Source organism: Egretta garzetta, unplaced genomic scaffold (genome assembly GCF_000687185.1).
Source record: "Egretta garzetta isolate BGI_Z169 unplaced genomic scaffold, ASM68718v1 scaffold299, whole genome shotgun sequence".
Lineage (NCBI taxonomy): Eukaryota > Metazoa > Chordata > Aves > Pelecaniformes > Ardeidae > Egretta > Egretta garzetta.
This window is the reverse complement of record NW_009260696.1, coordinates 726619-741195: the sequence shown is the minus strand read 5'-3', so window position 1 is coordinate 741195 and position 14577 is coordinate 726619. Positions and strand designations below refer to the sequence as shown.

Below are 14577 nucleotides of genomic sequence, written 5' to 3'. Positions count from 1 at the left end.
ATGGCTGACCAAAAGATGGGAATGTTTGCTCTACTACCACTTTCACAATCAGGAATAAAACTGTGAAAGCTTCTGTCAAGCTTCTGTGCAATCTGTAAAAGGTCAGTTTTCCTTAATCTGATTGCTTTGCAGATCTCCTGCATGTCTCCTGTGTCAAACTCCTTGAGCTTGTCTTCTGATTGTGAGGAGAAAGACAAGATTGTAACATTCATCCAGTCCATTTTCAGGGCTCACTTAGCACGTACAGCACTGCTTGAGGAGAGGTAAGTGAAAGGTAGTTTTGCAATGTGCAGCAGCAAAATTGTTTTTATTACAGGAGAGGGGTCATGTTTTATAGGAGGTTGGTGTGGATTCCTTGGCAGAGAAGGAGAACAAGGCCATTGTTCCAACAAAGAGAAGGGAGAGCTTAGTTGTGAGAAAATGCAAAGGATATGCAACTAAAAGGGTTTCTTGTTGCAGCAGTAGTCTTCCCATATCCTGTTGCATGTTCTTTTCCATAAGGATGAGGAAATGAAAGTAAAATAATTACTCTGGAAAGAAAATTTACAGTTGTTATCAAACTGATGGCTAGTACACTTGTTTAATATAAGTGAATCTGAAACTCTGACATATAAAAGCTAAGGGTTATGTGGAGGAATTACAGGGAAGAGCTAGAATACGGTCTTGCGTACAGTCTAGTGACTTAGCTCGGGAAGAATTCAGTGATTTGCTTACTGCTTAGGCTTATGGTGACTCTGTTGAAAAAAAAAAAAACAAAACTTCCTTTCTCTCCAGGGTTTACTGCTCCAAAAGTCTTTAATATTGGCTGCCATGGTTACCAGGAGAGTTGCATAGTTGTCACCTCACTTTGGTGTCTGAGTTCACTCCTACAGGCTCTTGGGGGCTAGCAGCGCAAGAAACTTTTCTGCATACCCTCTGAAGTCAGACTGCGGTTCCTGTTCCATGCCTCACGCTGTGCAGTATGTCTTTTTGCAGGCCCCCTGTGTCCAGTGCACCAAGTGAGAAAGCAGATTCTGCAGTTTACATTACAGAGAAGAAACCGGTCTCAGCAGCACTCCAGAGACCTCCTTCAAACCTCATGTCATCTCTTCCTGGTAATCTCATTTCCCTCTGTGTTCAGAAGTATGTCAGTTTTGTGTGGGTGCACACACAATTTTATAGAGGACATCTGCACACGCACACACACATGCAAATGCGTGCTTGTACTTTGTGTGTTGTCTTTTATTTGATGATGTGTTGCTTATACTGGCAAGTGCAGTCCCTTAAATAAAAAAATAAAAGCTTTGACAGTATCAGTACCAGCTTCCCCACAGTGCTTTGCCTATCTGTCACAGCTGTGGTTTGGAAGGTCTCTCTTTCGTGTAAGTGGTAATTATTCAAGGAACATGGTGTTCCCCTGTGTTGCCTCTCCACTTCCCTTTCAGTCCCCCCAGCCCTGTAGCTGTGGTACGGTACTTTCCACTATGTTTTGGGCCCAAAGCCATAGAGAAGCCGAGAGCATTTTCACCGTCCTGACTTAGTTTCTGAAGGGGACAGACATCTGGTAAAAAGAACCATCTTTGTCAGCCATGTGTGTTTAGTCACGTTTTTTCAGCAGTCTTCCGTTGCTGCAGTAAGGGGAAAAATGAAGTCCTGGATAACCTTGCCAACTCGTACTGTTATAATACAAACTGGGAAAATGTCTGTCTCTTTTTATGGCGCTTATGCCATTTGGTTTCCCTCTTGAATTCTTCATTGCTGCTTGCAAAAAGAGGAGTTAAAGCCAAAGAGGCTTTTAAGAGGGTGTTACAAGTACTGAGCAGGAAAGGCAAAACAATGATGCAGATAAGACAGCCTTAGACATGCATCTTCAAAGGAGTTAAAAACAAACTGAAAAAGGTTGGTTCTATGCAGAGTGGGATATTTTAGGCTTTTATGGACCAGCTGGAGAAAAAAAGAGCAACTTTGAGGGTGACCTGAGAAAGATTGGCTTGTTTTTTGTCAGTGAAAAGCTGACAGTCTCTGCAGACTTGCTCAGAAACAGAGCATGCTGTAAGCAGCTGAGGCTGTTTCTCTAAGATATGAGATGGGGAATAAACCAGATTTGCAAGGGTTGTGAATACAAAAGTTACCCTTCAGTGAAGGAAAATGTGTATGAGAAATGTTACTGTATTCCATGTTCAGAAGAGTATTCTATTTTGTGAAGGAGTAGGTAGTAAATGTTTCTGAAGATTTTAGTTATGTCTGGTGACAGTATCCAGAAAAAAATGTTGCAGCATCCTGTTTTGCCTGGGCTCTACTGCAGTAGTCATTATTGGTATGCTCAGTCTAAATCCAGAGTAAATCAGTTGTGAAATTCTACACAAAGAGAAAGGATCGCTTTAAAAAAAAATGCTTTGTGCTTCTGAAGAAGTGCTTCTAAGACTTAAAGAAGGATGTAAGACGAAGCTAAGTCTGGTAAATGCAATAGTATGAATACTAATAGAGCACAGTCACTGTCTAGCTATGAAGTCTCCAAAGCTAACTTTTATTGCAGCTTATCATGACAAAGTGATGAGTGAAGAAGTTCTGGGAGAATTTGTATCAGAAGGCATAGAGAGGTAGACCATAAGCATTCCAGTTTTCTTCCTTGTGGTCCTTTTCTGCTGAATATCAAAAAGGAGAGATTGGGAGCAAAGCTGACTATGTTTGCTGCTGATCTTACAAATATGGGAGAGGTTTTCAAAATCTGGGTTGAAGATAGGATGTATCTAGGTAGCTTGTGAAGAGGCATACTGGATACGTGCTTCTGTAACTGCGCAGCTGCCTGAAAAATTGTCCTGCACTAAGTAGCTCTATGAAGTATTAGCTCTTGGTGCGTTGGAGGGTTTAACCAAAAGACAAATCGGGGGAGAAAAACCTACTAAAGGCAGAGCATTCTCTTGTGAAGGTCACCTCTATGAAGAAATGTGACTCCCTGGCAATCTGGTTATAGCAGGTTTTTTGCCACTTGAATTCATGTAGCTTAAACAGGTTAAAGTTAACTCAAAGTCCAACATCTGTCATTCCTAGCTCATCACTGATGTAAAAATCCACTAGCAAAATTGGTTTTTTATTTAATGTATTTCACTGGTCATCCTGCAGCTTGGAAAGTACAAGAGACAAGGAGCTTGTTTAACAGCTGAGTGATTTAAAGCAATCAAATTCCTTTAGCTTTAAATCATGCAGCTGTTGAACAAGCTCTTGCTTCATTTGTCCCAAGTCTAAACTTGCATTTTGTGACCTCCTAAACTTTCAGTGAAAGTATATATTGCAGTAAGTCATTTAATTTCACTAGCCTTTCAGCGTTATTTTGAGAGGAATGGGAGAGATTAGAATGTGTTTTAAAGAGTCTTATGTATCTTCTAGAACAAATTTATATAATCCTGATCTAGCATTGCAGACTTTTAATTCATTGTTTGCATCAGGTTAGGTGTCTCTGTGGTTTTTTTAAAAAAAAAAAAAACCACAAGTGGTGTAGCATTCAGCGCTGCTTTGCTTCTCTCCAGAATGTGGACAGTACTTGGGAGATTTGTAAAGCCATTTCTGCTGCTTCCCATGAAATGGAACAGATAATAATAATTCAGTCTGTGAAACTTAGCATTTTGTTTCTTTCTGTCAGGGGAGTGGAAGAAGGAAGAATATGTTCTGTACATGCACAGCAATCTTGAATAAGGGCATCCTTTCTCTCTGCTTATCACTGGCTGTGCTGGATACAACTGTTAATTTGAGGCTTTTTTGAAATCGTAATGAATTTACATACAACCCTGAACTAATCAGTGCTTACCCCTTCACAAGCACAAAGACAAAGTTGTCAGTCTGAAGCATATTAAACTGAAGATGAGGACAAGAAAATCTCAGACATCAAAAGCAGGATATAATCAAGAGTGATACGGACAATATTAAGCTATTTCATGTATAATATCTGTTTATTGTTGGAGTTGCATCTTCTAGTTATCCTGCCTGCTTCTGGAAGTTCTCTTTGCTCATCCTTATCACCAGTATTACTGGCTCATAAATCTTCCTGAAAAACTCTTGCATTATTTGTTGACTGATGCAGAGAAGAATTTCGCTTAACTAGAAAGTCAGATGTTTCTTTGCTTCTGTAGGTTGAGGTCAACATGATGGCCTCCCTACATTCCTCCTTGCCATTCACAGGCTTTCTGTCTGTCATGCTTTTTTTATTTCTGGGCTGGTTACGGTCCCTTTTCTTTATTCCACATTCCAGTTGCTGGGTATGCCTCCTCTTCCATACCAGGAGGTTTTTTTCCTGTGTCAGCCACCTCTTATTTCACTATGAGACCCATGGCACGTCTGTTCTTCTCCTCAAGTAATATTCTCTGTGCCCCCTCCGTTTTCCCTCCCATTTCAATGTCAAAATCTCAGTGTGTGGCTTCTTACTTGTCTTATTTCCTCTTTCTACCACAGGTCTTCTTGATTTGCTCTCTTATCTGGGAGATAGTCTTTTCAGAGAATTGATATTTGAAACTGAAAAATAAGTGGAGCTGAGGGGAGAATATTGTTCTAGGAGGTATTAATAGCTGAGGGGAGGATATCGTGCTAGAAGGTATTAATAGTTCATCATTTAGTTCATAGATCTCTTGCAGAGGGGATACAGGCTGCTGGTTCTGCTCATCACATCTTACAGGCCTTGCATGTATCCATTTTACCCATCTGATTTTCCTGTAGTTACTGGAATCATTAGGGTTCTATCTGTTCATGCTCTGAACATTTCTTCAAATGTTGGAATCTGAGATGCATAGAACCATGCATTCAGAAAAATAGCAAAGCAGCAAAAGAAAAAAAAAAACCAACCAAAACCATGGTGTGGTCACCATTTTTATTGTCATTAAGTAAGGTAGTACAGCATGTGAATAATATTTTGTATTTTACAGGTATAAGGATGAAAGACAGTCACTGAGAGCTTCCATCCTTTTTTTTTTCCCCCCCATCACTGATTTCCCCTTTCTCTGACTGAAGTTCTCATTGTGACCTTTCTGCTTAGTTTAAGCTTGCTTGGGTCAATTTTTCCTTTTCTGGCCATCTAATTAAATATTTATCTTTACGACCTGAGATGGCTTCGGTATCAAATTGCTTTACTTTGTGGTGTGTAACCACTTGCAAAGATTTAAAGACAATAAGACAAATCATGCGTGGTCAGTATGTCAACTTAACGCTTGCCACGTGTGCTCTTTCATTAAAGAGGAACGGCAATAGTTATATGCAGAAAAAGATAGATCAGAGTTATTCATAACTGTAGGTAATTCTGGAAGCTTAATGGCTCAGAGAATATTACACTTCCCACAAGGGCTTGTTTTTTGTCAATGTTGTTTATTGATGACCTTGTTTCCTTTGTAATTATTTCAGCCAGGTCTGCTGAGAAGCAATCTACTCTCCCTCTGTCTGTGGATGAAGCTCACTCAGATGATTCAGATGATATTGTCATCATCTCTCCGTTGTTGCAGATGAAGAAAAACTATACAGGCTTTTAAGTTTTGGTAACAGGCTTTGGTGATCTTCAATTATTCAACTCACAAAACTATTTCTACCAAGATAAAGCATATCAAAGATGAAAAAAGGGGGAATATCAGGCCCTTATTAATGACAGTTGTCATTATTTCAGCCACAAATGAGTAATCGTTGGATATGTCATCTCTGCAGACTGTGTGGCTAAAATCCACTGACTGACTGTTAACCTTATCCTCCTGGTGTGCAGAGAGAGTTTCACTTCAATATTTTGTCTCACAATGAGGATTATAAATTCAATTGCCAAATTTAAATGAAAGCAATAAAGCCTTAAGCTATTTCATATCAAACAAAGTTTTGTTTCAGGTCGGCTAAAATAACTTGTTTAATTGGAAAATAGTTAATGACATGGCTCCAATTTTCAGCCTGTGTACGTGAAGGGGAACAGCTGTATGTGTTACCAGGCCCTCTCTACTTAAAAATTTTACTGTGTCATATTTGAATATGTTTTTTACTTTTATACTGAACATTTACAGTCTGTGCAGACCTTGTAAAGGCTTTTAGAAAGCCATTTCTTTGTCATAGGGCTATTCTAGGCCTACTGTATCAGCAGGGTTTTCTTATTTATTGCTTTTTCCAAGTGTGCTTGCTATGATATGTATAGTACCGTTTTGTATTTGAAATGTCCAGTCACGTAATCAGGTTTTTGTATTTGTCGGAGAAGGTGCATAATAGCAGGAGTGGTCTGTGAAGGATGTCCTTGTGACTGCTTTTTCTGCTTGCGTATCACAAATACGAGTAGATTATGCAGGGTCATCTCTAATATGTGAAAACACGTGACGTAGGAGATCTGTTGCTTTACGTCCTGTTTTAGCTTACGTCACTTGACTGTCCAAAACTTTGACCTAGCTAGATTGCTCATGCACTGAGCACTAAGGGGTTTTAAGTCTAATGTTGCTTTGCTGTTGTTGATTTCTCTTCTCAGTACTAATTTGCATGTGCACATATATGTGTGTGTGTGTGTATATATGTCTCTCTCTATAACGGAGCTGGGCACTACCTGCTCTGTTGTGAGGGCTATGGACTGGGATGAGCATAATATACAAAACCTAACCCATGCAGTTTGGATTAGGAACAGAAGTGGTAAGGTTGGATTATAATAGAAATTAAGACTACATCCAGAAATAACACTATTTGACAATATTGTTGTCCATGGAAGGACAAAAGACGTAATGGGCCCCCCCTTGGGGGTCTTTTCCAGATCTATGCAGACTGTACCCCTTCTTGACTGGAAGGAGGACCGTATAGTTCCTGCTGTCATGCCAACATCCTTCATAGGCATTACAATGTGTGTGGGGGGGTTGTTTTGTTGTTGGTTTTTTGTTGGTTTTTTTTTTTTTAAGGTGAACTAGATAAATTATATATTTACTGGAAGAAGAATTTAATTTTACAAACACACAGTGAAGTTTTTGTGGAGACCCTAATGGTTTCTTTGTCATCAAGGAGTAATAAAGACTCCTGTAAACAGAAAGCACGCGTTTAAATATAAGATTTTTATCACATTTTCCCTCTTCTTTTTTAAATTAAAAATCAGTCGCCACTGTTTCACAGAATACTAATAAGTCAGAGCTGTCTCGGTTCTTTGATTTCAATGAAGCACTATCTGAGGCTTATCACAGTTCATGCCAGTGCTTGCAGCCAAAGAGGAAACTGGATGGCTGCAGCACAATGCAGCTGATTTCATTTAATCCCATCAGTGGAAATGCTGCCTGTGCTATTTCCAAAGGCAGTTTTGGGAGCTCTCCATACCCAAAGCAGTCTGAAGAATGTCATTTACACTCCCAATGGATAAATTTTTCCTGCTGGTACTTTGGTCACGTGACTGTCATCTGCAGAAAGGATAAAAAAAAATACATAAAAGAATAAAAGGGATAGAATACTCTTGGCAGAAGCTGAGACCTGTTTCCCTCTTTTTTTTTTTTTTTTTTTTTTTTTTTTCTGGAAGTCATGTTACAAAAAAGAGTCGCTTTGCTAAATAGCAGCAGAGCTATATTGAGTTGCTTATGTATAATATTTCAAGTCGGTAACTGTGACTCTGTCATGGATACCTCCAGAGAGAGTAATGAGAGCTGGGGACTCTGACACATTAAGGTGAGAGTATGTAGCATGTCAGGACCAGGAGTGATATAAAATACCTACCTGGCTGTTATCCTATAGGGAAATACTTGGACAACAGATGGAATGAAGGTGACGTTCTTTACTGTGCTATAATAACCAATATGAAAGTATTGGGAAGTAGATACAGAGCAGGAAGACTTGCATTTTAACTGGGCGTTTGACTAGCAGTAGTGCTGTCAATAGAGAAGCTCTGGGATAAAGGGGAGGAGAAATCTTGGTATGACCCAAAGGCACAGACAGAAACCAGGGTGAAAAGGAGCAAACGTTTTCTGGGATGAATGAAAATGTGTCTAGAGCTTCCTAAATTGGAGTCTGCTTTCTCATAGCCATGAAAAATCTGATACTTAACTTGAGCTGGACTTCAAACTCACATCTTAGTTTGGAAGATAGCTGTATGCTCACTGCACATCAAAAGTTTGGTGTGGTACGGTAGAAAGAGGAATCTCCGCAGCATCAGTAGCCTTTAGTGTTTCATCATATGCTGTAATGGAATGTGTCGAAAGGAGTAGTAACTGACACTAGGGTTTGTTCTGTGGTGTCTGAATGCCAGCACCTGTAAATCTGGGAAGAACTGTGGAACAATGAAGGAAGAAAAAGTTAATTTTTGAATAAATGGTTTTTTCCTTAACAGGGAGCTGAAGACAGTAAACATACTCAGTTTCTGAAAAATGTCTTCTGTAGAAAGCACTGATAACCTTGTGGGGGCGTCAAGGTCTTGAATTAAAATTAAACTCCACTGTAACCTATGTAATCTAACAGCACACTTTCCGTTCTGCTGATGCTGGATAACGTTGCCGACTTAGAACATTCTGCGATTTACAGTGGTGTTTAGTTAGAGATTGTGTGCGAACACAGAGATCTGGCTTCCATGGGATGTGCTCTCTCTTGATCTCTTTTTGCCCTTAAGTGCCTATGCCCGTAAATCTTTCCTGAGGCATCAAAACCTGACAACTGTATTGTTTTCTGCACGGCTACAATAATCCCTGCACAGGCAACTTCTGATGTGGTCGAAATGGAAAACGATTAATCTCAGCATATGAGCGTGCCGTTCATTTTTATGATCTTTTTAATATTTAGAACTGTGCAAGTGTTTGATGTAATTTATTTTGGGATCTTTTAAAAGCTAAAGCGATTGCAATGTATTTTCTCGTAATTGTTGAACTTTCAAATAAAGTTGATGCTTGTGAAGTAACTGTTCGTGCATTGCTGTTGCAGTTTGGGTATTTGCATTGCTCCTCTGGCCTCTGTGGCATGCTCCTGTTGTTTCCGCTTTGCACCTAGGTTGGCCTTTACTTCTGGCTGTTTTCCTGAGACGATAGTAACAAGATAACTCTTAAACATGTGAAACTTCTTCTTTAGTACACGGTCAGGCTTATCCTGTCAGGAGTGAGTGGTGGTCTTGACCAAAGCCCAGTGGAATTGAAGGAGGTGATGGGCTTTTGCTTTCAGTCTTGGCTTTTGGTGTTTCATCCGAAAAAGAGCTCCTGTCAAGTAGTTCTATAACTAAAAGCCATGCTATTGCCTCAAACGTATGTGGCTTTGTGCAGAGTACAGCACGTTTCATTTATGCCTTTTCATCTATGGCTGTGCTGCTTGCTTGTAGGCTGCAACAGTCATGCTGACCGGTTAGCAAAGCAGTGAAATTCGGATAAAAGATTCAACAGAAGTCATTGGGGTGACTGCTCATGCCTAAATACATCATTGATGGATCCTTCGACTTTTGTAGGAGGGCTGCAGAGTGGATAACCAGTGTCTGAACTCACTGGGCCCACGGAGCTCTCCCTGTGCCAGGGTTTGGTAGTGCTGTAGGCATGCAGAGCACTGGGTGAAACTGGTCTGCTGACGGCTGGGGGGAGAGCAGGAGTCTGCAGGGTTCCAAAGACTGTCCAAGCTACTGTCCCTCACCTCGGTTATTGTTGCTGTTCATGAAGCTCTGGTGGAAGGAGCTGGGCTGTCTGCGTTCCTTTCCAGGCCTACCAAAAAAGCCTTTAGGGACTCCCAGGAAAAACAAGCCTTACACTGCTCCATGAGGACAGATGACCCCGCTAACCACTGCAAAGCCATGGGATCCTGTAGCCATCTTTCTGTCAAGCAGAGTCCTTGTTGTAGGACTACAACAGCTATAAGCGTGCAAGACTGAAGCAAACAGTGTGTTTGATGAATATATTACCTAAACTTCACTTTCTTGTTCTTTCCTCTCTGTTCCACTGACACGTGCTCAGGATTTCTTAGCAGAAGCTTCAGTTTTAAATCTTACACGCTGGAGGCAAGCCATGCAGCACAAATGCAAAAGTTCTGATATGATTTCTTGGAGCAGACTAATCTTGAATTCAGTTGAAAGCAATTAAGTGTTCACATGAGTTGTGTTGAACCATACTTTGGCTTCATCTGAAATTGGAGTGCCCTTGACTCTTGCAAGCTTTGCGGCATCTGGTTATGGTAGGTTTGTCAGCTAACTAATTGCTTTCCCCACATGAGCTTCTAAGGGAAAAAAAAGTTTCATTCATTCCATGGGCATTATTAAGACCTGCAAAGAGTGAAATATCCGTGTTAGATTCTAGGTTATCAGGGGAGGATTTTCAGGCATGGTTGGTGGTCTGGTGCTGCTGCCTCGCTTCCTCTGACGTTTCCTTCTAACAAGCTTTTGCCGATGTGGTTCCTCGCCTGGTAGAGACAGCACCGACATCAGTTTCTGAACGTTTGCCCTATTTTCCGATGTGTGTAGGCACATTGGCTCTTGCTTGTATGTGGCCTTTAGCGCTCATTCTGTCCTCGCTGTGCTCAAAGGAATAGCCTTGAACAGCGAGTGTTGCTGTGTTCTTACTAACTATACCCTGTTGTAATCTACTGATGAAGTTGTACCCTGCTCCTCTTGCCCCTTCCGCTGTCTGGCTGTCCTAATTACCTTTTGTCCAATCTGAGAGCGTAGGTGTTCGTACATCTTTTCTGGTCTCCAGGAAAGCGTTCATGTTGTTCCCCTTACTGGAGCTGTGTGTAAACAAAACTTCCCCTCTCAAGGTGTTGCTCAGGCTGGGGCAGCTCCCCTTCTGTTTGGTAGGGGGTTTGCTGAGTGCCTCAAAGACACTTTGTGCTGGGTACCGCGCAAGCCCCTTTAGGGCTTTGATTCTCAATAGGCTGAACAGATGCATCATAAAATCTTGATGCCCAAAATGGCCTGGGAAGAACCATGAGGGACATCGTGCCTGTTGTAAAGGGCTGTCCTACCTTGCCATCAGCCAGGGAAAATCACACCCGGATCTCGCTCCTCTGCCCCTCCTCAGTCCATCAGCTCTGCTTCAGTGATGTAACAGAGCTTGAAAGTCTTTCCTCTAACACAAAGTTAGAACTGAAATACTGTAAAAATCTGTAATTTGATTACAGTGCTGCTGTAAAAAAAAAAAAGGCTATGTTTAAATAGCCTCTAGTTATATGCATGGAAAATTAGAATAGCTTTTAATAAACAGGGATTGACCATGAATGCCTGCAGTACAAGTTATAACGTTCTGTGCAAACATTATTTAGCATTGTCATTATCTAGCAATAATCCTTATTTGTTTCTCACACAAATTGTGGCAGAACCTTCTATTTATCTAACCTGGAAGTTTTTTCCTGAACAGGCTCTCTATAATTTACACATAGAACTGGCAGTTTTCTTCCTCCTCTCGGCAGATATTTAATAGCCACGTATTGCATTTCTATGCTAGTAAATCTTCATTATTATACAAATTGTACTAGAATGTTATAAAGAGATATCATAAATAATTAAACAGAAACTATGAGTGACAAAACAAACGAACAAAGTGCACTTTGAGCTGTGTTATTCTTTCCTTTTTATATTCACTTATTTGCTAATTTGCTCAACTTACTGAACTGCAATGGGTCTTGCTGTGATTAGAGAGAATTTGCTGAGTTCCTTTGTAATTGTTTCTTTGCAATTAACTAAATAATAGAATGTTCTGTGTGTTGCTCTCTGGGGGAAGGAAAGGAGTGGGCAGGTGCTTTTGCGATAGGATTTCCCCATCTTCCACCCATTTCCCTGGAACTCACCGAGTATGAAAGGACCGGTAGAACATGAGGGAGAGAGCATATTGCCTCGGGACTGGAAATGACAGAATTAACCTTTTCATATGATTTCTTTAGTTTGCTTAAAGCTGCTTCTGCTGGCCCTGGTTGTAGCTATTCTTTGTTTAAACCCAGAAGTCCCTAGGAGGACTTCAGAGGAAAGCAATGAAGAGCCAAATGTATGTTTCTTTTAGCAGCCGCCTGCACTGAGGGGAAATCCTTTAAGCTGGGAGAAGTCAACTGGGAAGGTCCCTGGCAATGTGGCTTTGCTGGGAAGAGCGTACTGAGCTGTTGTGGAGGGGGCAGCAAAAGCCAGGGGAGGCTGGAGAGCAGCCCTGCTGTTGTTATTTCCTTTGACTTTCAGCAGAAAAATACAGAGGAAGCCCTGGGAGGATAGGGAGGGTGATCTTAATAGAGGCACAGCCTCGCTCAGCGGGAGGGAGGCCCGGCTCGGTGTAAGGGCAGAGTTTATCGAGCGGCAGAGGCGAGCAGGGTGGAAGTTTTCCCTAACAGTGGCAGCTGAGTGCTGAGACATGGTTGTCTCGCTGACCTCCCTCTGACTGTCCGTAATTTAGTCCCTAGTCTCAAGAGGGTAACTCATCCATCTGCTGGCACTTGGAGTTCAATCTTGCCTTTTTTTCTGTTTTTGTTTGTTTTGTTTTTTTTTTTTTTAAATCTGTATCGTTGGCTAAAACTCTTCATAATGCATACTAGGTCTGACAGTCAGGGGAAGACTCCTTGCTTCACAATATATTAAAAGCTGAATTATTTCCTTTCATAGTGAATAAAAAGAGCCAGGGTATGGGATTGCTGTTCTAAAAGGTACTGTCATTGCAAGTATCACATCAGCAGTAGGGATGTCGAGCCAGAGAGAAGCTCTGGTACGCTTCCTAGAAGTGCTTTTGCAGAGTACCTGATGGCCTCAAGGGGACTGGGGACAGCACTGGTTGCCTTATTTTGGGGGTTTAAACTGGCCTTTTTATCTCTGTTGTCTTTAATTTGGAACATTTCTCATTTGCCTGTTTTGTCCAGTGATTCTTCAGCAAAGCCACTGTCAAAACAAGTTTGCCAACGCTAATACGGCTCTTAGGGTTCCTTTTCCGCAGGATAACCAGCTACCAAGCTGACAGTTGCAGTTTGCTTCGGTTGCGTGTAGAACTGCTTTCCATGCAAGGGTGATTTACTGTTAGTTTTTGTTCCTGGGATGTCACAGCAGTGCCTTGTTTGTTCATCTGGCTTTGGCAAAACAGAGCGTACCTATTTGTGTGGGGAGGAAAAAAGGCTGCTCTAAGTTAAACAGGAGAGCCTTGATAACTGTCTTGTTGTCACGTAATCAAGAATTACCTGAATAGGATCAAATGAGAGATGCTAAGACATCTAAGAAATGCAAACACTGCTTCCTGACGTGGTACAACAGGCTGAAGTGCCCTACCATGGGAAGCACGGCTAGTGCTACGTCCTGCGGTTTGTCTCTTCTTCCTAGTTTGCTGTATTAATTTTACTTATAATTTTCATATTTTCCCATATCATTATAAATAATTGTGGGGGAGAAATTAAAACTGTTGATGCCTTTGTTTCTCTGTAATCCCACATCCTCATTCTGCTATAATTTAATCCATTTGTCTCCGCAGCAAATGGCTGAGAGAGAGTCATGCACACCAGCACTGCTGAGCCTGCTCCCTTTCCCACTTACCCCCCGCCTCCCGTATGGCGCCTCAAACAGCCGCGCTGGTGCTCCGGTGCTTACACCCCCATTTAATAGCATCCAGCTTTTTCTGTCATTCGTTCCAAAACGTTTTGTTCGGTTTGATTTACATCAACGCTGTCAACCAAGATCTCAGTGCGGAGCGCTTGCTGCATCTGCTTCTATTCCGTGTCCGTCATTTTGCTGACAAAGGTACTTGGACTTGCAGCCTGGTGGGGTTTTTCTGTCTATCCAGAGGCTTGTGGCAGCAGTAACATCTGCAGGGCAGATTCCAGCCTTGAGCAGTTGAGTGCCAAATTGCATAAACTCTGTGGCAGAAGTGGCTTACACAGAGATCTCTTGCCCACAGCGAGGTCTCTCCGCTCCTTGTCTTCGGGTCGTTTGAACTGGAGGTGAAATATGTCAGATCACTGGGCTTTGAAATAATTCCTTCCTCATCCTTGCTGGCACTGTGAAAGAAAAAAAAGAAGAAAGGAAAAAGGAAGGAAACAAAATTGGCTGTAGTTCAGCTGTTCTCCTGCAGAAAACCAAAAAACTTTTCTTGGAGAAGGCTGGAGTTGAGGTCTTGTATCTTGTACCCTTGTATATCTTGTACTTGTGCACATGCTGCATGGCTGTGGGCTCTCTGACGTGTGTCTTAATGCTGTTTGTGAACGATAAGATTTCTTTTTAGCTATGTTGATAATGCTCATAGGAAAATTCTGCCCTAGTCAAAAGCTATTAAAGTTGATGTTATATTTCAGACCGTCAGCAGAAATGTTTATTTGGTCCTAATGTGTTGAATAGCCCATTTTTGCATTCTTGCTCTCCTTATTTATAAAATGCATCAATGAGGGCAGCGTAAAGTCCTAGCTGCATTTGGGAAAAGTAATAAAATCATACTTGCAAAAGAGATGTCTCTATAATATCTACTGACCTGCCACCATTTAGGAGAAAAAAGCAGTTGGTATTACCCTTATTTTTCCAACTGGATACACAGCACTCCAACATTTTTTGAGTTTTCATGGGCCATAACGACTTCTAATTCTAAACAGCGCTAATTAGATGAGGGCTTCTCAAGCCTGTAAGACCTGTGATCATTTGCTTGAAGTCTGTTAGAAGGCTGGATGGTCCTTTTCCCCCTTCCAATGCCAAGTCGCGCTGAGCGATATGTAAAACACGCTGCTTTC

The 14577-nt window shown here is 41.4% G+C and overlaps 1 protein-coding gene across 1 annotated transcript in view; it reads left to right on the top strand.

Annotated features, from left to right (window-relative positions):
- Nucleotides 1-10941, top strand: part of IQCE (IQ motif containing E) — a 29789-nt gene extending 18848 nt beyond the window's left edge. Inside the window, exons 20-22 of the mRNA XM_035901322.1 lie at nt 133-263; nt 961-1094; nt 5365-10941. Coding sequence (XP_035757215.1) covers nt 133-263; nt 961-1094; nt 5365-5489 — 390 coding nt within the window. The 3' untranslated portion in view covers nt 5490-10941. The remainder of the gene's footprint in view (nt 1-132; nt 264-960; nt 1095-5364) is intronic.
- The last annotated feature ends 3636 nt before the right edge of the window (nt 10942-14577 follow it).